This window comes from Taudactylus pleione, unplaced genomic scaffold (genome assembly GCF_031769625.1).
Source record: "Taudactylus pleione unplaced genomic scaffold, aTauple2 ptg000915l, whole genome shotgun sequence".
Taxonomy (NCBI): domain Eukaryota; kingdom Metazoa; phylum Chordata; class Amphibia; order Anura; family Myobatrachidae; genus Taudactylus; species Taudactylus pleione.
Genome location: NW_028285316.1, coordinates 658,791 through 685,456, shown reverse-complemented (window position 1 = coordinate 685,456; position 26,666 = coordinate 658,791). Strand labels below are relative to the sequence as shown.

The following is a 26,666-nucleotide window of genomic DNA, read 5'->3' as shown; positions in this document are numbered from 1 at the left end:
ACCTGACAAGATAGTCAGGTTGCCTTGCAAATTCAGGTTGATGAAAGACATCGTTAACAATTTGCGGGAGCGCACATCATTAACAATATTATGCATACACACTGGACGATTATGAACGATATCGTTTTCATCCATATCGTTTACTTTATTATCTAGTGCAGTGGTTCTCAAACTCGGTCCTCAGGACCCCCCACAGGTCACATTTTCCAGGTCACCCAGCAGTTGCACAGGTGTAGTCATTACTCACTGACACATTTTAAAAGATCCACAGGTGGAGATAATTATTTCTCTTGTAATTCTGTGAGGAGACCTGGAAAACGTGCTCTGTTTGGGGTCCTGAGGACCGAGTTTGAGAACCTGTGGTCTAGTGTGTATGAGTCTTTTAGTTGTTTAAAATTGTAATTGGTATAAAGTCACATTTTTTGCTTTGTTTTAGTGAAGATTTACTCCTTTCATTTTAGTCTAACTTTAGTCAATGTTTTGGTCATCATTTTTGCAAACCGTTTAATGATACTGTAATGGATTTTACTGAAGAACTTTTCTCTAAAATTCCTATGAGAACTTGAAGACAGCATACCTTTTAAGTATGTGTGTGTGTAGTAATCTAGTCTTGGATATATTTAATAAGGTGCAGGTTTACAAAAGTGGAGATGTTGCCTAAAGCAACCAATCAGATTCTAGCTTACATTTTCTAGAAGGTACTAGATAAATGATACGTAGAATCTGATTGGTTGCTATGGGCGACAACTCCACTTTTGTAAACCCGCACTTCAGTAAATATACCCCTCAGTAGGAGGAGTGAGAATGTGTTACATACGGACTTACCATAGTACTCCTCCCAAGTATCATATACAAATGAATGCCTTAAGTTTGATCAAGTGCAATACACAATCATATTTCCTTCACACAGGTCATTTATTTTCTGCAAATATCTAGAACACATTCCTTTAAAAATGTAAAATAATCCTACTTAAAAGATAAAGTAGTGTAGGTAGTATTAGTGTTAAATTTGACAATGGTTTTAAATTTAGTTTTAGTCTTAAGCTGGGTATACACTAGGTGATATGTCGCCCAATCTGGCATATCGGAGCGACGTATTGGGCACATCGTCTAGTGTGTACCCGCTATGTTGCTGACTATGCGTGCTCCCGCGCGTTGTCAGCAACATCCTCCATCGGGCCTGCATGCAGGCCCCTACGAGCGTTAATTGTTAGCAGGGGCCATGCTGCATTCATTCATCGCTAGCGGCAAGTGTGTATGCACTTGCCGACGCTGGCACCCCTCGCCAGGTCCCGTCGCTAATGAGGTTGTACACACTAACTCTGGATGACACGCCTCCGTTACCTGGAACGCAGACCTTCCCCATCCCTGCACCACCCCCAAACACCTCTGCCTTGCAATCAAGCAGAGGCTTGGGGGAACAAGGGAGGAAGGCCCTACTGTTCTTATTCATGTTTCATCACAGGTTATAACTTTATCTAATACATGCGAATCCGCCTGAATTTGTTCCAAAATGTCTGTACAAATTCGCTTTTGATTTTCTTTCTTCTCGGCAGTGAGAAGCCTTGGAACCATCTTAGCACTTGATGCAAAACAATTGCCTAACAGTTTCTTTGTCGATGTTTACCATTTCTGCTATCATTCGGGTGCTGACGGTCAATTTGAACACACTTCTCAATATGTTTTTAATTTCTGGGACGTTCATCTTCAACATCCTCAAAACATCACTAAATCCTTTTGGGCCTCACTTAGCATACGGGAAGTTTAGGTTCAATTTATCTAAAAATATTAAGTTCACACACTGCTCGACTTTTGTACAAAGCATTTTTACAATGCATGGGAAAAACACAACTTCTTCAAATGCAGTGTGACCACACAGTCACATCTGTGAGAGAAGGGTGAAACTTGCAAAACAGTTTTGGGATAGTCCAAGGTAAATTTTTCCCCACTCCCTTTTAATTTGCGCAGTATGGATACATTTTTACAAGAACAGTTTTGTTATTTAATAGCCACACCTCGTATAGCTGCAGTGACGTCACAAGGAGGGTGCGGAGGTACGGCGGGCCACACCCAGGTGTCACCCGCTGAGTGGTGACACCAAAGTGCCGACTCCTCAGTGACAGGAGCCGGGTGCTGCACTGTAGCATTATGTGCAGCACTCAACTCATGACACAGTGATGGAGCGGCACTGCACATGTGGTCCTCGTGGGCAGTCCACACCTCCAGAACTCCTGGAGTGACAAAACTGGGGTTCGACCCATGAGGCCCCACCCCCTTTGTCAGGCACTCTGTCCCGCCGCGCACACTAGAAGCCTCCCTACACATGTAGGGATGCCACTGTATAGCCGCACCTACTCATCAGTGCAAGAAAATTGCACCTAATTGAATTCCCTCCATTTTGTTTCCATCTGTTACAGATTAGCCTTTTTCGAGAAATCCAAAAAAAGCCTGTTTTAAAACCATGCACCAATTGCTGCTCTTAGGGTCTGTCATTATATTTCACTTGTACATAATGAAACTGGCTTTTCATTATGTAATGAACTTTTAGTGAGAGCAGAAATGGAAATCTAACAATTCTGCCAAGATCAATGTATTCTGTGTGATTTTACAAGATTGCCTTCTCTATTGCAGAGCCCAAAAAATATGTTTTAATTTAGTAGCCAGTCTTAAAATCTAGTAACCAAGAAAAGAAAGTTTTGAAACCATTTTATATTATTTATTACCAACAGTAATTTACATATTCCACAGCACTTTACAGAGAATATTTGGCCATTCCTATCAGTCCCTGCCCCAGTGGAGCTTACAGTCTATTTTCCCTACCACATGCTCACACACACACACGGGTTCATTTTTGTTGTGAGCCAATTAACCTACCTGTATATTTTGGAGTGTGGGAAGAAACCAGAGTACCCTTATTAATATACTTCTGTCTATACCTCCGCCCTCTTTTTCATCTTACTCCTTTCCTCCGTCTGTCTTTTCCCTTCTCAAACTAATTCAGCCTCTTCTCCGCATCTTACTTTCCTGCTCAGTCACATCGCCCATTTCCTAATGATCCCCCATCAATAATTCTTTATATCATTATCACCATCATGTCCTTCTCATCATGAAACTGCTCCAATCACCGTAATTATACACCTTTATCTACATAGTCCTCATTAAACCTTGAATTCTCCATCATAAATCTTTCCATCATTTCTCTAATTTTGTGTCGTTATTAACCATTCCTCATTAACCTGACATCCAATAGTTAAATCTCTGAATTGATACGGTTATCCCTCAGTAGCCTCTCACTTGTTTGCATTTATTCAGGGAGCAAAAGATCATACATATGAGTACTTTTTCACTACCCTTGTGAAACTGATCTGTGACCGGATCCCCTCTGACCAAGATTAATTTGGGCACTTATGATGTTTGTATATGGTCATAGAACTCTAATGTAATTGTAGTTCCCCTTACAGTAGGGAGTTGTGTCAATGGTGCAGGTTAATGTATTGGGGAGCTTTTTATTCTCCACACTGTGCTTTTTACGCCCCTCACAATAGCTGATATATGATAATGCTAAAAGGAAAGCTTGTGCCATGTTATCCATTACCAGTGCAAATAGTGCTTAAATTATATTAAGCCTCTTTACTACCGACCTTCACCCTCATCACTCTATTTTGAGAAGTCCACCTTTGTCATCATTTGTGGCTCTTCATTTTTCTCAGGAGATACTTATTACATTTACAGAAATAAATCTATTTTAGTCATTCCACCTATAATTGTACCCTGCATTGTTATACAGGTTGAGTCTCCCATATCCAAAATGCTTGGGACCAGGGCTATTTTGGGTATCGGAACATTCCGTATTTTGGAATATTTGCATAAAATAATGAATTATCTTGGGAAAGGGACCCAAATATACCCACAGAATGCATTTATGTGTTATATACACCTTATACACACAGCCTGCAGATAATTTTATACAATATTTTCAATAATTTTGTGGCTCAAAGAAAGTTTGTGTACATGCATGAAATGTATTTATGTTTCATATACACCCTATACACACAGCCTGAAGATAATTTTATACAATATTTTTAATTTGTGCCTTAAACAAAGTTTGTGTACATTGAACCATCAAAAAGCAAAGGTTTCATTATCTCAGTCATGCTAAAATTATTCCGTATTTCGGCATATTTGAATATGGGAGACTCAACCTGTACTACATTAAAACACTATGTATCATTATATATCATTCCCCCTCTAACTCCTGTGCAGAAGAAGTACATACCTAATTTCATGACATAAAGATTTCCCAGCAAGCTGCAATACCAGTAGTATGTATTTAGTGTTCCCTCTAGCTCCGGCGGGAGGCAGGGCGCCGTAGCTAGAGAGGGCATGTCTGTGCGCGCGCGCGACCGAGAAGGGGGCGTGGTCATTGAAATGGGGGGGCGTGTCTATAAGACGCATCCCCTTTTCGTCTCTCTTGGGGGCGTGCCCGGCACTTACGGACACGCCGGGCAGCCCCCAAGCCCTGCAGACAGTGAGAATAGATGCCGGGCGCATGCGCCCGGCATCTATTCTCCGGCGTTGACAGGGTCACTGCACATTTCTTCACCCACGGGACACTGCGACCCGCGGGTGAAGACGGTTCCTGCAGGCTGTTAGGTCAGGGTGCTTTTTGCCTTCCAGAAAGAGGGCAGGGCGCCGCGCCCCGTTAAAACAGCCTAGCGGGAACGCTATGTATTGTATGCACACCATACCCTGTGATAAACCCTTCACCTGCTGTATTGTATTGCTGAGCACTTCTTTCTGCATCTTAGTGATAGCTAGCACTACTAAAACATTTTCTGAGCTCAACCACAGGATATAGTGACGGCTAAGACAGGGATTTCAGCATTTTGTTTCTTAAGGCTCATAAAGTCACATTACACAAACCTTTTATTTTAGCTTTATGCTTCCATGTTGTACCCTGTATGTGAAAGAAACACATTTACTGTATTCCATGTGTTTTAGTGTGAATCTTTGTGCTAGAGCAATACGGAAAGATATCATTAGGTTTCTACTGTTTTTTTTTCTCTCTCTTCGGCTAGCCTCTATAGGTAACTGCCACTCCCTAAGCTCTCTTATCACCGCTCCTCATTGTTATTAAAGGGATGCATACTTGTCCTTGTTACCCTCATTTTTCCAATCACATGTCTTCCAATTCAGAGTAATTGGATCTTATACCTGCTGTGTGTAGACCCTTTAACCCGCGTTTCCTGGAAACCCAGCACTGGACACACACTGGTATGCTGCCAAGTCATCTAGCTCTCTTGTGGTTTTCTTTTTTTTCTTATTCTTTTAAAGCCAATCCAATATCTCTAACGTAGCTGTGAACTCGCAGCTTGCAAGGGATCACACACACACACACACACACACACACACACACACACACACACACACACACACACACACACACACACACACACACACACACACACACACACACACGTGTATATGCATGTCTCTATGTGTGGGTGTATACACGTGTGTGTGTGTGTGTGTATATGTATGTGTGGGTGTATACACGTGTGTGTGTGTGTGTGTATATGTATGTGTGGGTGCCACAATGTGCTGGAAATACCCCTGAGAGATTCTGATCCATGTTGACATGTTAGCATCACAGTTGCTGCAGACTTGAGCTGCATGTTAATGCTGCAAATCTCACGGTCCGCCACATCCCAATTGTGTTCTATCAGATTGAGATCTGGTGAATGTGGAGGCCATTTGAGTACACTGAGCACACTGTCATGTTTGTGGAACCAGGTTAAGATAATGTGTGCCTTGTGACAATGTCTGCTGGAAGTAGACATTTGAATGCTGGTAGACAGTGGCCATAAAGAAATGCACATAGTCAGCAACCATATTCAGGCAGGTTGTGGCATTTAAACAGTGTTCAGTTGTTATTAAGGGACATAATGACAAGACCACATTCCCCACTGCATGTTGCAGTAGAAATTAAGATTCTTCAGACCAGGTGATTGTGGTTTTTTTTTATGATCTTCTACTGCTCATCGTTGGCAAGAGTGTCCACTGTAGCCTTAGTTTCCTGTTCAGGGCCGGATTAAATCTTGTGGTGGTCCCGGGGCAACTAAGTTGTGTCGGCCCCTCCAATAAAATTGCCACCCCCTCCACCACTATACCCCTTACCTTGCCCTACACAGCCCCCTCTATATGCCACATAGTGCCCCCCCATTTGCTACTTAGTACCATCCCCCCATCTCCTTTCCCCTGCCTCCGAGTACCTCAGAGCGGCTCCCAAGTCCCCTCATCAGTGTCACAAATGTGTTGTCACATGGCGCTGATGAGAGGACTCTGGAGCCGCTCTGTGCTATATGCACTATGCATGCAGAACATAGAGCCGCGGCAGCCCGTCCAGGGAGAGTTGCAGATGAGCACCTGTTCTCAATAATTGCATTGGGGTCCTGGTGCGACTACCCCCCATCCCTACTTAATACAGCCCTCTTCCTGTTCGTAGCTGGCAAAATTAGTACTTGGTGTGGTCTTCTGCCGTGTAGCCCATTCACATCAAGGTTCACCATGTTATGCATTCAGAGATGCTCTTCTGTATACCACACTGTTTTAACATATGCTAACTTGTGGATCTGTCACCTTGAACCAGTCTATCCATTCATCTCTGACCCCTCTCATTAACAAGACGTATAATATATAAAATATATTTGAAAAATGAAGAGGTTTGATAAATGGGAGAGGATGCATCTATTATGATTATTATTACAGATCACAGGAGAGTAATAATAAATATAGTATAAGCTGTGAACACTAGTAATAGACTGGGAATGATAGACTTAAGCTAGCACCATCACTTGATGTGGCGAGCGTTGTAGCGATACATCACGCATTCTATACACACTGCACGTTCCGGTGTACTACTGCGTGATGTGTCTTTACATGCTGCATGTAATAGCACCACATTATACATTGCGTCGTCCTATCTGCCGTGCAAAAGAATAGATAGGATGATGCAATGAACGACGGTCGGGAACGACAAATCAGACATACACACTATACAATGTGTAAGATATATTGTCCAGAATTGCGTCAAAGCGATATATATATAGTACACAGGGCTGGTGCAAGGTTTCTTGGCACCCTAGGCATTTCTTCAGCCTTACACCCCCCTCCTCCCCGCCACTGCCCTCGGATAGCTACACAAGCCCTTATACAGTGCCCCCAGTAGTGGTCCCCCTATGCAGCGCCCTCAGTAGTGGTCCCACCTATGCAGTGCTCCCAGTAGCAGTCTCCATAAGCAGTAGTGCCCCACCTATGCATTGCCCCCAGCAATAATCCCCACCTACGGAGTGCCCCCAGTAGGGGTCTCACCAGTGTAGTGCCCCCAGCAGTAGCCTCCCCAGTAGTAGTCCCGCCCCCCCCAGCAGTGCCCCCAGTAGTAGTCCCCCCAACTGTGCCCCTAATAGTAGTCTCCCCCCCAGCAGTGCCCCTAGTAGTAGTCCTGGAAGACGTGCCCCTAGTAGTAATCCGTCCATCCCCCCAGCAGGGCCAGACAGATACGCACACACAGGAAAAAAAAACCTCCACTTACCTTAATCCCCGTGCCGGCCCGCTCTGCATTATGGGAGAGAAATCATGACGTCTCTCCCATCACCCGCTGTGGGAGCCGGAAGATGGAGGAAATGAGTGAGCTTCGGCAGTGGGCGCAGCAGCTGATGAGTCTGTCTGACTCTCATCGGCTGCTAAAACAAACACACAGCTGCCGGCGGCTGTGTGTTTGTTCCTAGTAGTGTAGCCAGCGGTGCCCTGCAGTTGCCAGCGCTCTTAGGCAGCTGCCTAGGTTTGCCTAGTGGTAGCGCCGGCCATGATCGTACAAAACATTGTTTAGTGTGTACCAGGCCTTCTAGACTGCGGTAGAGGTGTATTTATACATAGAGTAGGGATGTGCAGGCTCGGATAGGTTCGAGTTTGCACGTGGAGTTCGGATTTTTCCCTCCAAAAAAACGGAACTCAGAACGAGGCAAAACGTCATCTTACATGGACGAACATCATCATTCCTGGACTTTTGTCCAGGAATGATGATGTTCGTCCATGTAAGATGACGTTTTGCCTCGTTCTGAGTTCCGTTTATTTGGAGGGAAAAATCCGAACTCCACGTGCAAACTCGAACCTATCCGAGCCTGCACATCCCTAACATAGAGATATAGATATGTAGCTTGCTGCACTCCAAATGTGTACTATTTCAATGTGGTGCCAAGGTCCATAAAAAAATAATATAATACACTCCCCTAATTCGTAAAATACAGAAAGAAATGAAGGGCTGACACTGTTGTGATGAAGAAAATAAAGGAAACTTTTAATCCAGCATAGAGATGTATAATGTCCGCCCAACGGCTTCCGTTTCTGCCTTTAATCTAGGCTATCATCAGGGTACCACATCGGGCGGACATTATAAAAACTTCAATTGAAGTTTATTTGAAAATGGTCTGTTTATTTTTGTTTTCTTTTGGTATAATGAACTAGAGGTGTTTTTTTATAGCAGGACCTCTAGTGTGGCACCCTGTGGGCTCTTAACTACCCTTGCGCAGTTGATATGGCAGCCCATGGGATAATGCTGCTGTTTGCTTCTGCACTAGAGTGCTTGCACCATACTTACCGACTTTGTATAATTCCTTTCCGGGAGCAGCAAGGAGAGCTGCAGGCCTGTTCAGGGTGCGGGGTCGGGCTGTTTACATAATTAGGCCCCGCTCCTTTCCCGGAAAGTCAGCAATTTGCGGGTACGCAATGAGGGTCGGGGCTAAATGAAACAAATCATGCCATTTAGCCCCGCCCACTTCTCGCTGACCGTTGAATTCCACATTGAATCTCCACAGCCTGCCTGCTTCACTCGGAAGTGGGCAGTATGCAGGAGATCAGCCTACACTTGCGTGGGTGCGGGGTGCTACCTGAAAAATCGGGAACTTCCCGCGACTTCCAGGAGTGCAGGCAAGTATGGCTTGCAGTGGTTTTCAGTATAATACGGGGACTAACATTTGTTTTTTACCTGTTTGTAGTAGAGACAAGCCTAGGTTATCTGGGCCTTTGGCTGGTTTTCATTATACTAAGTTGACTCCATACTCTAGATCAGAACTTAACACTGGTGTACGTACAATAAATGCAGAATATATTATATTGTAACGGTTGTAACCTCTTCCAAAAATATTATTTTTCATTTTGTGTGTGATGTTTTCACCAGGAGTAATACTTACTGTCTAGATATTTGTCTCTATAAGCTCAGCTATGTTCACCTAACAGATATAGCTGACATCTCAGATCTGTAAACGGATGCCAGCAGAGATTGGGTCTGGCCCTATACTTAATAAGCAATGCACAGTGCATGGTGCAATCAAAAGGTTTCCTCCCCCAGCTCAAGTATAATTAATAAAAAATATTGAAATATCCAAAACACTAGACAGCTTGTTGTGGTTTTTATTATAAATATAGGAAGTTTGGTCCCTCTTGTTGTAGAAATATCTCCCCGGAGAAAATTGTGGGTGGTAGTTGATTAGAAATGTACTACTTTTTTTAACGGGATGGGTAGCCATCATTGAGAAATGTAGTCGCAGGCCTATAATAATTGTCTCTACTACCTGCTATAGTGAGGTTGAAGGGCTGGTAACTCAATGAACTGCTTAGCCACACAAAACAAAAAGGACATCCAAGTGGCTGCAAACTCTGAATTGAAAAGCGTTTGTGCTCTTTTCTATTTTCCTCCCATAGGCTTGAGAGCCTAGGGTAATTTAACAAGGTAGGGACTTATCGAGCATCTGCTTTGCTAACTGAATGGTCTGTGTATAATGGACAGTACCCAAAACCCTTGTTCATCACTTTTTTAACTTTTATCACAGTTTTTTTCTGTCAAAGTCCAATTTATGAATGACCACCACAGAAATGTTCGAAACTAGCTTTGCCTTCAAAGCGAGCCAGAGAAATCCAGCTGTTGTGGGCAAACTCTTCTGGCTTTTGAGAAATCCAGATGAAAAGCCCATTCTACTAAAAGAGTAAATAATATACATCTACAAGTAGTTTTATTGATTTTAAATGACACATCTAGACTGCGGGGAGGGGGCGTGTCCTTGTGACACGCCTCCAATTTGTCACACTTGAGGCTTGCCCAGCACTTCGTAAGTGATGGGCTTCCCCCAAGGTCACCCCTCACGATGAATAGATGCCGTGTGCATTAGCACAGCGTCCATTCACCCGTCGGTGATCGTTCACCGCAACTTTTCCCACCCACAGGACACCGCTGCAAGTGGGTTGGGAAGGCTCAGGGCAGGCTGTTTTAGTGGGGTGTCGCTAAAAGGGCAGGGCACTTTTTGTATATATAATATATATATATTATATTATATACGGGTGTCCAGTTAAAAGTTGCCCAACCGCTTCAAGGCCTGACACATGTGGAATCACAGTGTACAAGTTTGTTACATTGACACTGCATAATAATATCTCTTCAGAGAAATTTGGAAGATCCTTTAGTCGTTGCAATAGGGATGCTGTATCGGGCAAGTAGTGATACACGGTTGACATAATGTATCCAAATATATAGCCAGCGGTTGATGTAAAGATTTTGTAACCGCAATTATCGGTCGCCCAGGTGGATTTTGGAGGGACTTATGTACTTTCTATGTTGTATAAAGTATTGGTACTACAGGGTGCAAAGGTATTAGTGCCGTTCTCAATTCCGTGCTAATATGTCCTTCCAAGACAACCTTATCCAGGACTTCACTTAATTGTCTTTTAAAGATATGAGTCAGATATCTATCCAATAATTGATCATTTACAGTAGCACTGAGCTGCCGTTTAATCTCGGCTAAATAGTCCGTAGTATTCTGGATGACAAGTGTATTTACTGTAGTGCACAACTAGTAATTAGATACTATCAGATTGTCCTTTCTCACATAGCATTCTATTATTGTGCAGAGCGGTGTTTGTGTATGTTGCTATGGTGACGGTCACATGGATGCTTAGTAGTGATGATGTAATCCAATATGCGCCGCCTGATTGGGTGTATGGTCCCGCCCTGGCCGGCGTTCACGTGGAGCACGGGTGTATGTACATAAGGTCTGTGATTATGTTGTGTGTTAGCCTGAGGACAGTGCCTTTTTGTTGATGGCACTGAAAAGTTGCTGATGTAACTAAAGGTTTCGAACGAGTCCCCGAGTGCCGCATCTGTTCAATAAGTGTGTGTGTATATATATATATAATATATATATTCAGCAGGAATGTCCGGCACTCACCGTTAGAAGTCTTCAGAATACTGTTCCCTGTTGCTTTCCTTTACAGCAGGGGTGGGGAACCTCCGGCCAGCGGGCCGTATACGACCCGCAAGGTTGAATCGCCCGGCCGGCTGTCAGCAGAATCAGCGTAGTGTAGCAGCTGTCAGCGGCGGCAGGTAGCGCAGCGGGGGAGAGGGGATGTCAGGATTGTCATTGGCGGCTGGTAGCCAATGACAGCCCTGACACACCCCTTCCCTCCGCTGCGCTATCAGCGGCGTTAGGTAGCACAGCGGGGGAGGGTGTGTGTGTCAGGGCTGTCATCGGCTATCAGCGGCGGTAGGTAGCACAGCGTTGGAGGGTGTCAGGGCTGTCATCGGGCGGATTAGTGCAGGGGCTCTCTCCCTATCAGCGGCGGCAGGCAGCACAGGGGGGGATCAGGGCATCAGGGCTGTCATTGAGTGGCATACAGGGCTCTCTCCCCATCGGAAGCGACAGGCAGGCAGCGCACAAGGGGGGGGGGGGAATCAGGGCTGTAATATGGCTGCCATTGAGCTGGTTAGTGCAGGGTCTCACCCTAACAGCGCGGGCAAGTAGGCAGTGGTGGCACAGCAGGGGGTGTGTACAGTCAGTGCTGTCATCAGACTGGTTAGGACTGAGAGGACCCCAGGGCTGCCTTATCAATCTGCCTGTCACACATCCATAGGGACTACCCCTCCAGACTCTGCCTGGCAACATACCAAAGAGAAGCTGTTACTTACAGCCATCGCATTAAGGGTGAGTTAATGTTTTTAACCAAATATAGGAGGCAAATTTTAAGTTAGTCATTTTGTATGGCCCCCGAATGATTTTCTAAAAATCAAAATGGCCCTTGGCAGAAAAAAGGTTCCCCACCCCTGATTTACAGCATATAAAAAGCTTGGCTTGATGCAGAAGATACAGAGGAGCTTGAGGCGACACTCAGGGATAAAAAACCAGTGTGGAGATAGCCAATATATTACCAACGTTTCAATACCCTGAGGAAACTACATTAAAGGTATTGAAACGCCGGTAACTTATTGGCTCTCTCCACGCTGGTTATTTATCCCTGAGTGCTGCCTCAAGCTTTTGTGTGTGTATATACTGTATACCCATTCATGAACTTAAATTGCGTGGTAATTTTCGTGCTCCTCAGTTACATCAACCATTGTTAAGTCGGCCATACAGGGTGCGATTAGAAACCTCACGATGTGTTGTACGATTGCCCTTGCGATTCTTCCCTTGAAAGTTTCCATACGATGTGGTCAAATTGTGTACGATTGATCATACATACATCATAATACATCCTACACAATATATTGCAATCTTAAATTTTTTCCGTAGGGTGTACGATCCAACTTTACGATGGCGGGGACGCGTATTGGCATCGCAAACATACCAAAACAACACACGATGTGCACGATTGATCGTTACGATCGCTTGAAATTGTGCACATCGCACCATGTATGGGCCACTTAACTATTCATCCTTATCCAGGTGGTGGTTACTTTTATTCTCACATTTGCAGGGATTAAAACAGCCAATGAAGCAACATATGTTTCAACCAATGAGTCTACCTTATTTTTATGTATTGTTGCTACAGCTGTTCCATACCAAAATCATGCAGCCTCTACTTGTAGTAAGCACAAGGCGGGCGGGGGGGGGGGGGTTAGGCTACAAGAAGGGAGGGTTAGGGGGTGGAGGGTAAGTATACTTATGCGGCCCCTGTCAGCATACCAACCATTGGGATGCCGCTGTCGGTATTGTTACAGGAGGCATCCCGAACGGACGGCATTACATACCGATTCATTTAAAGCAACCATTTAGAGCCAGGTAATTCTGTATGTCTATCCACATTCATTAAGTAGCACATTGATTTGTTTGTTGGAACTCTTACATCCTTCTAGAGTAGATGGAAAAGTTTTTTCAGACATTTGGATCATTTGAGGTTTACTACTAGCCTCATGTGCCTTTTGTAGACTCTCATCCATGAGTGAGAATATAAATAGCAATATTTAAGCATGCTCCTGTATCCTTTTATGTCATCTCATTACTCTTGCCATTTTCTCCAAATTGTGAAATGTGTCTGTGATGGAGGGAGGAGATTTTATGCTACTTTACTTTGTTTTTAATCAAAGCTGCAATGGATAAATCCAGGAAAGATTGAATATAGCTTAATGGGGGAGATGTATGAAGTGTCAGGGCATGTATGAAAGGTCAGTTTGCCTGACTGTTCCGCCTGCTGTAGCTGTCGCTATCGTGCTCAGTGGAGCCGGCCGGGACTGAGACACAGTGCATCAACACTAGGCTGATGCGCTGTGGTCTCTAGAGGGGATCGCCGGAGGGGGAGTTAACGCTCCCCCGCTCCGGCCGATGAAATGTTCGTATATCTCATCGTTAGTGCTTCCTGCTTCGCCTTGGTAAAGAGCAGGAAGCGATGTAGCGGCACTTAACGTCTCCCCCATTGGCTCCTTTCCGCATATGTGAATATTCTGCAATAAAGAAAACAAAACACAACTTCCCCCCAGCACTCTGTCTTGTTTTTTTCTTGTCTAGATTAACCCCTCTTTACACGCACCTATGATGGGCCAATAAATTGATATGAGTAACTTCCATTCTGTATATATAAATATTATTCAGAAATGCTGAACAATATGAAGTTTTATCTCCTTGCCCATTTTACTTCATGATTGGGTTATTTTTGTATATATAACTAACATTCCTCCTCCTCTTGTCTTTAGAGTCTTATATGAGGGGAAGGAGCGTCTACTGTCTGGCTGTGAAACCATCCAAGCAACCCCATACGGGCGCTGTGCTAATGTCAACAATAGCTCGGCTGGCTCACTACGAATATTCATCACCTATCGCCGGGCCCCTCCTGATCGTACTCAGAACTCACTCGCAGTGACAGACATCTGCGTGATCATTGCTAACAAAGGGGAGACTCCTCCTCACACCTTCTGTAAGGTGGACAAAAACCTCAACTGTGGCATGGTAAGGAGGAAACAACATTATTTCAGCACCTAATGTTAAAAAATACATAGATTTGTGTATTGCTTATGTATTTTTATGTAGCTAAATTATTTACCTTTGTAAAAGTATATGTATGTAGCTGCCAAAATGGATTCAAGCGTATTCAGAAGATTAAAGGGCTTTTACACCTTTTCAGCTACAAAACAGATTGCTGTTTATAACCATGCCTTTAAGGGAGGCATGTAATTTTCTGTGAATGCTTGTGAAAACACTATAAAGTAGGTATAGGTGTACTGCTCACTTTTAAGGAAAATTGCGTATACACATGAACTTATCTTCCACAAACAGTTACACACAGGCTTGCCATACTATCTCTTTAAACAGGGACACATGAATTACTCAGGTTCTGTGGCTGATTAAAACCAGGTGAAATGGAGACTTGAAGTCAGCTAGCCACAGAATCTGTGTAATTCATATATGTCACGGTTTAGAGGGATTATCTGGTAAGCCTAGTTATACACGTGTATGGAATCATTATTGTGAATGTTTGATATTGCAAAATATAAATAAAAACACTTCCTGCAATAATAGAAACTTGCAAAAAATTTAAATAAGGCCGACACTCAGGGGGGTACTTCAATCTGCAGCCAGGAAGATTAACGGTCTCCTAACATAGCCATTAGCATTAAAGCATACTAACAAGTGCATTTCCAGTGCTGATAAAGATACTTTTACTATAATAAACACTAAGTATATTCTGGGTTCAAACAACTGTGCTAGTGACCCTAAATTAAATTAAAATATATTTTTTTAAGCTTTCAAACCTAGTTTCGATGATGGACTGAATCCTTTACTCACTGTTTGTGAGCTATGCAATATAAGAAAGCCCATCCAGTGTATTGAGCAAAGATATGTCATTGAGTTATACATATAATTAATGTGTATATATCTGGATACAATAAATCTTATTTGATTTTTGATTGTACTTTTCTCCATTTTAGTGGGGATCCAATGTTTTCCTGTGCTATAAGAAGTCTGTTCCGGCATCAAACTCAATCGCTTACAAGGCTGGTTAGTGTTTGGGATTATCCTTTTTTGCAATGAACAACTGTTACATATAATTCCACAAAGTGTGTTGTTCTTAGAGATTGTATATATGTGTGTGTGTGTGTGTGTGTGTGTGTGTGTATATATAACAATTTCCAAGGTGTAGGCACTCCTTTTCCAGGTTAACTTGCCGTGGTGCTCACTGAGTAGTAGATAGAACAAACGTAGGTGTCACTCTCCGGTCTTGGTAATAATCCACAAAGGCAACTATGGCACATGTCAACGTTTCGAGTTTGTTGTAAAACTCGTCATCAGGACAAATACAAACACATACATCTCACCTTATATACACCTGTATTTTCCCCCCTAGGACGCGCGTGTTCAGCACGGCTTCCAGCTACTGCTCAGGCATCGGCGCTCACCGATGACGTCACCGCAGCCGTCGCGTTGCCTAGGGAACTGTGCACGCTCAGTCCGTGTACAAAAATCACATTTCATGTGAGATATCTCTTTATTTAAACAGTGAATAATAAACAAATAAGTGCACTAAAAACTACAGCTAATTCCTATTTTGATATATAGATGCTTGATCCTAAAATAGATAACTACTTAAGGCAATAGTTATTACTAATGCATATGTCAAAACAAACGTTATAGACAACAATTTTCTCACTGTACTTAATAAATGGAGCTAACTGATCCCAAATATCACATATTCTGTATCATTTGAATAGTTAGTCTTAAAAATAGACACCTTCTATTTTGCAATTATTAATCCTCAGCATACTGGGACTGCAATCAACGGGATTATTTAGTCCCATACCTGCCTCAAATGAATGCCGAAAAAGCCAACTGCTCATTGAGACCCTTAGGTTTGGTGGTATCTAGTAGATATATCCATTTAGTTTCTAGTCTTAACAAGGCTTTATGTCGATCGCCACCCCTGGGGTTTTCAGGTATGTGGTCTATGACCATATGTCTTAAATTAGCCATATTATGCTTTTTTTCACAAAAGTGTCTGGCCACTGGTTGTTCCGACATTTTTCCATTAATTGCCATTCTAATGGCTGACCTATGTAGTGCCATCCGTTCTTTAAAAGTACGGATGGTCTTACCCACATAGCACAGCCCGCATGGGCACTTAATCAGATATACTACAAATGAGCTTGAACAGGTAAGTGGGTATTTTATTGGAAATTTGCGTCCTGTATGGGGATGCGTGAAAAATGTGCCCTTAATCATATGGCCACATGTCACGCAGCCCATACATTTGTAACAACCTCCGCTTTTCTTTTGTATGTTAGGCAATTTATTCTTCAACTCTGTAATGTCAGATTTGACTATTAAGTCTCTAAGGTTCGTATTCCTTTTTAAACACGGACGTATCATTGTGTGTTTAAGGCCTTTAAGGTCCTTATCATTTTGCACAATGGGCCAAAGGGAGCGGGTGGTATTATTTATGATACTATTGGCAACATTGTATTTGCGTGGCCAATTGATCTTACTCAAGTTCTCATCACTATTTTCAATACTTTTCTTTAATAGGTCACCTCTAGTAAGTTTATCCACCCTATTCTTGGCTTGTTGCAGGGTTCTTGGTGCATATCCCCTGTCTTTAAATCTATCACACATTTTGTTTAAATCATGCTCCAATTGGTCTCCATCGCTTGTTATTCTTTTAACCCTCACAAGTTGTGAAAAAGGCAAACTGGTTTTAGTAGCAATAGGGTGAAAGCTAGATGCTAACAACAATGTATTGCGATCTATAGGTTTAGAAAAGATATATGTATAGGCAGACAACTATTTACTGGCCCCCGTAGACGCCATTGGAAACCAGAACAATCGACAACAAGTGACATTTTTTCCTCATCAGGAGAAAATAGTCACTCTACACAAGGTGTACATACTTCCGGTAGACCCCCTTTCCTCTGAAATGTAGGAAAACCCGCAGAGGTGGCCAATGCCGTCGTGGCACCACCCAGAGGCAAAGGCAGGGGGCGCAAGAAATAAGCACTGTATTCAATTTGTCATCTAAAACTTTTTCTAACACAGAAATGAGAGTGCTTAATAAAGGATTGAGTTTTATTCCCACTGTACCGTTTAATGATTTTGAATGGAAGGTTCGTCACTCTTGGGGGCGTGCCCGGCACTTACGGACACGCCAGGCAGCCCCCAAGCCCTACAGACAGGGAGAATAGATGCCGGGCGCATTCTCCGGCGGTGACCGGGTCACCGCACATTTCTTCACCCGCGGGTCGCAGTGTCCCGCAGGCTATTAGGGCAGGGAGCTTTTTGCCCTCCTTCTGGAGGGCAGGGCGCTTTTTGCCTTCCAGAAAAAGGGCAGGGCGCCGCGCCCCGCTAAAACAGCCTAACGGGAACGCTATATATATATATATATATATATATATATATATATATATATATACACACACACACACACCAAAGGTGGCTTAAGGAACGATTACCAGTGAACCAACTTCAGGGTCATGGGCGGCCAAGACTCATTGATGTGCATGTGGAGCGAAAGATCCGACCCCACAGAATAGCTACTGTAGCGCACATTGTGAAAAGCTAATGGTGGCTACTATAGAATTTTATCAGAATACACAGTGCATCGCACCTTGCTGCATGTGTTTTTTTTCTTAGCTGCAGGCCAGACAGAGTGCCCATGCTGTCCACTGCCAAAAGCACTTAGAATGGGCACGTCAGCGTCAGAACTAGATTATGGAGCAAATGAAGGTGGTTGCCTGGTCATGTGGTCAGCCGGGTGTGTGTATAGTTTACCTGCAGAAGAGATGGCACAAAGATGCACTATGGGATTAAGGCAAACTGGCGTAGGGACTGTGATGCTCTAGACAATGGACTGCTGGGAAACCTTGGGTCCTGGCATTCATGTGGATGTTACTTTGACAAGTACCAACTACTTAAAACTTTATTACACACCAGGTTTTCCCTGATGGCAGTGGCTTCTTTCAGCAATATAATGCGCCCTGCTACACTGCAAAAATTGTTCAGTAATGGTTTGAGGAACAGGACAAAGAGTTCAAGGTGTTGACTTGGCATCAAAATTCCCCAGATCTCAATCTGATTGAGCATCTGTGGGATGCTTAGAGTCTATGCCTTGATGGGTCAGAGCTATTTTGGCAGCACGAGGGGGAACGTCACAATATTAGACAGGTTGTTTTAATGTTATGGCTGACTTTGTGTGTGTAATATAAATAAATATATACATGGATCATTCCATGTGACTTGTGTTACATTTCATGTTAATTTTTAGAAGCTTAATTGCACCACACACAAAAATTATGCTGAAATTCATCATTTTAAAAATATAACCATAATATATGGGGTAGGTAGTCATAATTTATTGCCTAGAAGCAGAAAAAAAAAGTACTCTTACTAGTTACATTTTATTGTTTATTTGCGTGACTCATGTTACAACACAATGGACATAGGAACTGAGGGGACCTATATATTTATTTATTTGAAACTGCTCTCCTAATTATCTTTAGAATGATTGTTATACTATACACTTATAAAGACCCTAAATGTATGATTGACACACAAACAAAAAACTGAATGTTTGCCAAACTATATTTAAAATCAGTTTGACACGTAACTCATGTTACATACGTATGTGATTCACGTCACATTTCTCCAGTCAAAAGGGCTCTGACACAAATTGCTCAAACCTGTAGAATCCACTTAAATTATTCAATGTATGCTTGTTTATCTTCCTGATTAACTGCTAAAATATATAAAATATTTAATCTGGTGATAATGGCCATTTCCATTTGCTGCCAACTTGCTCCATTGTGCTTGCTAAATATTAACCAACTCTGATGTCCTTGATCCCACCTGGGTAACTCTTTCCATCATATTCAACATAGAACCAGTCACCAACGTTAACTACATCATCTGAAGTCACTGTGACTGCCGACACCTAAGGCAATCCAGTGCCAGCAGGCGGCGCTGGGTTAAGAATCACTGGTATAGAGACATAACTGTCAGATTCATAGTGGGATTCTGTTCGTAGATTAAGGCATTTTGGTCAAAATAAAGAAAAGCATTTGAACTGTACTAAATGTTGATCTTCGTAAGCAGCCTTATTAGCAACTTCATTTAAACTAGGTGAAGTCCTAACAAGACTATTTAATTCATTTATTCCTGAAAATTTACAATATACAAATGGAGAAGTGGAAAATATAGGGTTAAAATTCATTTTAAGATCTACTTACATTACTCAATGGTACACTTATGCCTAAAACCACACTGACCAGACAGAGGGACATTAACTATAATTGTGAAACTTGCTCTAGAAATATAAAAGCTGATTACTAGCTGTGGTTTTAGTGCAGATCTGTACAGCTGAGTAGTGTTAGTACCTAATACCCATTGATCTATTAACTTCAGTTATCATGTATTTTGTCATTAGATATTGCTCTGATTTATAATTTGTGGATTTTATTTGCCACTACGTTGTATATCATGTACTTCACCTTTTTCAGTAATCCAGTACAATGAAAGGCAACTGGAAAACAGAGCCTCTAGTGATACGGTATATTTACACAATGAAATGAGGCAATCCAAAGTGCAGGATACATTGATAAGTGAGCTGAGGTGAGGGAGGGTTGTCTTGGGAGACCCAATATATGAGCAACAGGAGATTTGTTCCTGTACATTTGGCGGAGTCGAGCACTGCATCCAAACTTTCATCTTAATCAGTGTATTAGTGAATTATGTGAACTAAACTAAAGTATTTTCTTACTTTTTATTAATTTCAATTATTTTTATGGTTTTACATATTTTGGACACTGCAGAAGTTAATTTTCTGCCAATAATGCCTCTGAGACACATGAAACAATGTAATGGACTATCTACATTTATTGCCAGTTTATCTACTCATATCACTTTCTATCATTACAAAAATATGGTTTAGTTTTAGTCTGAGAGTAGCATATTTTGTGCACTCTTCTACTGTTACTGTAGTATCTTCTTCAGGTTCCTTGAGAAGAGGACTGCATTCATTCATTCAGTTGTGCAATAAAGTTAATTTTTCGGTTCATGTTTTTATTCCTCCAGATATGATCTTTAGATATCCAGAAGAAGATTATGAGTCTTTCCCACTTCCCGAGTCTGTGCCTCTCTTCTGTCTTCCCATGGGAGCCACCATTGAGTGCTGGGCCCCCCAAATCAAGTACCCGCTTCCTGTCTTTTCCACATTTGTCCTCACTGGCTCCAATGCTGACAAGGTATATGTCGTATCATGTGTTCTTTTAGAAGTTCGCATACAGGAAAAAACATTTATGGAAAATTTACATTTAGATTTTGGCTGAAAATTGGCACATTAGGTCCAAATTTGTATTTGGGAGCAATGTTCAATAGAGCATTGTACACAGAGGGATCAGATTTGTCCTTTGTTTGTTGAACAGTGTTTTTATCAAAACACCAACCTTATGTACCAACAGCATGCAGGGTGTTCCTGGCACTGAGATAAGGGAATGTTTTTTACAGTCTTCTGTATTCACCATTGTAAAAGAGAACTCCTATAAAATATATTGGTGTTGAAGAGGCTCCCGGGAGACAGGTTCCTTCCCCCATATATGGTGAACTTGTCAAAGTGTTTGCATTCTTTGACAACATCACTGATGATCTGGGCTTTTGTCCTGCACACATCGGCCACATCCCATATAGAGATAAGATAAGTGTGCTCAGAAATTATCTGTGCAAATCTTCTATGGGGCCAGGTGCTTAATTGCTAGCCATTGGAAACGTTCAGATGCCCCCTCCCTTCATACAGACTACACTAAATGAGATCTGGCTTTTTGCAGCATTGTAACAAATCACTGCTTATTGAAATTACAGATCAAGCAAGTTCACAGAAATATGGTGCCTATGGTACCTTCACTACAGTGACTCCTCAGGCCGATTCTCAGATCTGCTTACATAATGCATTAAGCAGCATTACCCACTGTAAGCCTAAATAAATATAGAAGTAGATCACTTGTCATTCCATGGCAAACCTGCAGAGGACCCAGCTTGATGTTCTATAATACCATAATACTCCCTTATTCTCTTTTCCTCCCATTTCACCACTCATTTAGCAATCACATATACTAAACCCTAACCCCCCCCCTTTTCCACAGCCTATCCCTAAGGCCTAACTTCCCCCCAGGCAGCCTAACACTGGAAAATTGTACTTAAAACTTCACTTCAAGCAAAATAAAAAGTAAAGAGTAAAAAAAAGTCTAGGTAATTGTGCGTCACAACCTAATGCCAACATTCATTAATGGACGAAAAGGCAGTAAAGATAACAATGTTCCTTTGACCCATCCTCACTAAAGGTGCGCGTATCCACTAGCAGATAGTGGAACAACAGTACGATTACAACATTGTAATCGTACAGTCGTTCCTCATCCCCTATAGTGCCTACACTGAACGATATGTAGCTCAGTGCAGGAAAAAAAACAAAACAAATGGTTACACTTAGTGCTTAAAGTGCTCCTAAAGAGGTGGTGGAACTCGCCCTCCTAGCCACTCATCCCCCTCCCTTGGGGTTGCCACGCCCCTAGCCCCTCCCCTTCTTATATATTAGAAAAAGGACTTTGCCCACTCTGCTCCATCTGCCTCCCATTTCTCCGCACAGTCCCTTCACGCACACTGTTCTGGACCAAAGTAAAATATGATGGGATTATATTTATGCAATGAGTCAATGACCATATAGTCAGGCTCATCAGAGTATACATCACTAAATGATATAGGGCAGCAAAGCAGATTTCAAAACACTTTCTGGAAGTTGTGACAGAACACTCAAAACAAGACTTGTACCCACAAATCAAGGGCACGTTTGAGTAGCTTTTTAAACATAATACAAACAAGAGGAAGGGGGGAAACTATAGAAAAAATAGAGACAAGGGAAGGTCACTATAAAATACAGACAAGAGGGCACTATACAAAAAATACAAGAGGACCACAATATAAGATAGTTAGCAACAGAGCATAGGTCATCTGTATATAATGCTATAAATACCACTATATACAGAGATGAACCCTGTCATTCTTTGATGCTGGAAAGAAAGTATCTTTTACATGCCCAAATAATACCATAACCATGTTTCACTAAACCTTCATATATATTAACAATTGGATTTTTTGCTTGTGAAAAGTTACTATATTTGCTTTTGAGGCAAAACATAACCGTAGATTTCTGGGGGATGTTGCTGATTAAAGTGGGCAGCCCAAATCTGCATTGTGGATGGTGAACTGCAAACAAGCCAGATACCATTGGCACAATACACCCTGTGCAAAATAAGTACTAATGAGTGATCACAGCTTGTCTTAAATGGTGACAGACAGACACGCATAGTTAATGTTTCTAATGCACACTGCCTGGACTCCACAGCAGATAGACACAGGCAATTTTTTCAAAGAAGAATTTGCACATCTCAATCTTTTTTCATTTCTGACTCCTGGCTTCCACTATGATGAACGACATCAGCGTAGGTCCTGTCAGGGCATATCCTCTTCACCTGGCAGGAGAAACGGACGCGACCGTCTGATTACATCATTGCGTTGTATCGTTCCCACTGCCAGCGCCGTAGGAGTGGGACTCACGGGGAGGCGGCCAAGTGACTCACTCTTTGTAGCAAGCCTCTCCTGAGTCCTTCATAATAAGGCAGCCGCGACCTGTGTCACTGCCTGTTGTCTAGAGATAGACACAACTACAGTCTTGGAGTGCTGTGTCCGGAGGAGGTGGAACCCGTTCCGCTTCCAAACACAACTGACGGAACGCAGTTCCGCCCCTTTTCTGTCACACTTTAACCCCTGGTTACACTTCTGCACAATCTCAAATTCAGTCACATGTTGAATGGGCTTGAATCCGTGCCAATGATCATGCACCATACTGCAATTTAAAAAATAAATCAATTACACTCTGCTTTCAATATCATTAGTACTATATCCTAGTGCAGAGAGGCATTTATTTACACTTGACGTGGAGCTTTTCTTTCATATTTGACTTTTCAAATCTGTGAATTGCTCAGTTCTTGCATGCATTTACTGTTGCATAGCTAATAACCATGCAGGTACTATATCTTAACAGTAAAGATATAACCCCCTATTATCAAGCAAAATCAAATGTTGAAAACCTGAATAAAGATATAAAATAGCTGGTAGCTGAACTGTCTGTGTGATATCTATGAATCAAACAGGGTTTGGCCAGTTCATTTTCAGTTTGAAGATAAAGCTTTACTCTTTCCTAAATGATTTGCTCTCTTACACCAGGTTTATGGTGCTGCTATCCAATTCTATGAACCATATCCCCGAGAAATGCTGTCCGAAAAGCAGATGATCCAGTTAGGGCTCATTACAGCTGTGGAGAAAAAAGTGATGACCTCTAAAATTATTAACACCAACAAGTGCATCTGCCTGCTCTCCCACTGGCCTTTTTTTGAAACCTTCCGTAAATTCCTGATGTTCATCTACAAGCTGTCAGTGTCCGGCCCACACACTCTTCCCATCGAAAAGTATGTACAACATTGTCTTATTGATAGTGTATGGTCTGTATTCTGCTAGTCAGTATGCACTTTGTGACTGTCAGTAGCCCACTTTCTTATCATGGCATTGAAGCCAAGTAAACAGTATTTGATTGTATTCAAGCACTGTGAGCTGTGCCCTTTCAAATAATGACAGCTTGACAAAGTGCTTGGAGAATAAGCCCAGTTCTACTTTCATTTGCATGTTAAAAAAACCCCATGCTAATTATAGTATATTAAACTGTTCTACAGTGGTTACAATTGTTTTTTTCCTTCTTGCTTTATTAGACATATATCACACTTCATGCACAATATTCCTTTCCCATCTCCTCAAAGGCCAAGAATCCTTGTTCAGGTAATTTAGTAATCTTTTTGTTCTATTTATTCTATTTTAACTAACACAATTCCGATACTTTCCACTCTGTGTGAATGTGTGTTTACCATATAGAACAATTATTTATTTATTTTAATTTTTGTAGCTTGTAGTCTGTGTTAATTCATGTTTCACTTAACTGCATTGATAGAACAGCCAAGCTGAGCAGCTCCTGTGAGATGTTGTTGCCACCTATGAAAATGCACTTTCATATTGCACATTCTATGATTACTGTAGGTAACACAAAGGCTTGCTGTTTCTGTAGCAAAAGCAGTTAATTAAAGAACCCCCCCTCTTGCCATTCGCTCTCCATCCCTCATCTTTTATCCCAACCTATCTAATCAACTCTCTTTCCCACCTTTCCGTTTCTGCTCTCTACTTAATTGCCGCCAAGCATGAACTTTCTCGTGTATGTTGTGACCGGCTGGTAGGTAAGTGAAAGGGAAGCTATACTCCCTTAAAGAGACTTTAAAGATAGTTGAATTTTCTGTCCAACACTCTGCAAAATTAATTTGAGAAATCACTATTGTATTTTCATAGACATTTTACTGCTCTCAGCATTATCCAATATAGCGCTTATAATGACCTTTAGGCCGCCTCATAATGTTCGATGTGTTTTATTAAAGGAAATAAAGCTTTTACAGTCACTGCCAAGTACATCAGTAATATATGTTCAAGAAACTGGTCAAGCCCAGTGGTCACATGACTCATTGAAAATGTTCTATTTTGGATTTTTTGTATCTGTGTAATTTAATTGCCCCTTGATTTGCTTTTTTCTGCAATATTGTTCTTTCTGTGTCATATGATAGTAAATGAAACCTAACTTATTAAAAGCTTCTGCATTAATTGAAGTGTTATGCCTAGTGTTGTTAATACTTGCCGCAGATAAATCAGTGAGGGTTCCTTTTCTGTGCAGCCAGTTTGTTACTTAAAACATGACTCTCTTTGCCCAATTCTACAGCTGTCTGCACACGATGCTTTGATTCTCTCTCAGCCTGTATCAACTCCTTTGCCACTGAGGTGAGTTTTTCAGTGACTTACTAGCCTAGTGTTTACAAAAAGAATGTCTGAAGGGTTAACCACATTGATTTGAAAATAAGTTGGAAGAAGAGGAATAGGCCCTTGCTGAAAAGTATTGTGTTTGGCAAACATGCAGAACCCACCCATTGAATCTTTAAAGTCAGGGGAAAAAGCAGTGTTTTAATAATTGCAAGTATTTTATGTCAGACTGTTTTGTTTCATCACACTGCATGGGAAAATGAGAAGTAAAGTGAGTCAAAGTTTATTTTATACCTTTTATATCAGGCTGAGGATGTTCTTCTTTCCAGAGGATTATTCCTGTTCTTCTTCCCCACCCATAATAATCTTTTCCTTTTATGTGTTCAATCCTGTCCTCTTGTACAATCCCTCAGTTAAGTCCGGTACACATTAGACATAGTTAACGACTGCACCCTGCGTGATGCCGACAGCAACAAGACGGGGGGGGGGGGGGAGGGGGGTTTAGCAGGGACTACACTGCATTCGGCAACATGACATTGCTAGTGACATCCTCAGATCTTTCTGCATGTACAAAAGATCTGAGGATGCGATGGGATGACCCACGGGAGTGCGCATCGGCGTCGTTATAGTGGGTACACACTACCTGTTTTGAATGATTTGTCGTTCAGATGCGTCGTAATCGGAAAAATCGCTCAAGATAATGTCTTTTTCTACTTCAGGGTCCATAGGGTATCCACAGGATACCTTGGGGTATAGGTGTGAAGTCAGTCGCAGGGCACCAAAGAGTTAAGCTTTCAGCCTCCCAGGATGCACTAGGTCCCCCTCCTATACCCCGCCCCCGGGCCAAGGCACCTCAGTTTAGTTTGGTGCCCGGCCGGAGTCGGGTGCACCTGTTGGAGTGGGGGCTAGAAGAGCCCCTGAAGCTTTTTCTTCATGCAGCTGTGGCTGCACATCTGGATGAACAGCATGGACAGTCAGTCCTGACGTCCATGCTGTCTTCCCTACACCCCGCCGGTACCAGAACGCCGGTACTGATCCGGGGATGCTGGTGGGCGTCTGGGGTCACAGCTAGCGGTGACCCCAGATGCTCCGGACCATGGCCGGATTCAAGGGGGACAGAGGTAAGCAGCGGGGTCCCGCGGTGGGTCCCCGCTGATCACATGGTCCTAAGTCCCCAGGCAGGGGGCTCCCTGGGGACTGGCTGCAGCGTGGAGCCAGGCGACCAACCTGCGCTTCCACTACCCCCTGGGACAGCGGACCGCAGCAGAGCGGTAGCGCTGCGGCGTCCCAGGGGTTAAATGCATGCCAGGGGAGCGCGCCTTCCCTGTCTCACAGCCGGCGCCTCCCCCGCTGCACACAGCCCTCTCTGCACTGTGCTGACTGGTCCTGTGTCAGCGCTCCTCCCCCAGGCCAGCTTCTCTCTGCTCCTCGGCGGCCATCTTCTCTGCAACGCATGGTGAACGCTGCTGG

The 26,666-nt window shown here is 42.7% G+C and overlaps 1 protein-coding gene across 1 annotated transcript in view; it reads left to right on the top strand.

The window, feature by feature from the left end:
- DENND4C (DENN domain containing 4C) overlaps nucleotides 1–26,666 on the top strand; it is a 178,444-nt gene that overhangs the window by 89,266 nt on the left and 62,512 nt on the right. Inside the window, exons 3-8 of the mRNA XM_088459585.1 lie at nucleotides 14,012–14,264; nucleotides 15,245–15,314; nucleotides 20,373–20,542; nucleotides 23,574–23,815; nucleotides 24,113–24,179; nucleotides 25,159–25,217. Coding sequence (XP_088315711.1) covers nucleotides 14,012–14,264; nucleotides 15,245–15,314; nucleotides 20,373–20,542; nucleotides 23,574–23,815; nucleotides 24,113–24,179; nucleotides 25,159–25,217 — 861 coding nt within the window. The remainder of the gene's footprint in view (nucleotides 1–14,011; nucleotides 14,265–15,244; nucleotides 15,315–20,372; nucleotides 20,543–23,573; nucleotides 23,816–24,112; nucleotides 24,180–25,158; nucleotides 25,218–26,666) is intronic.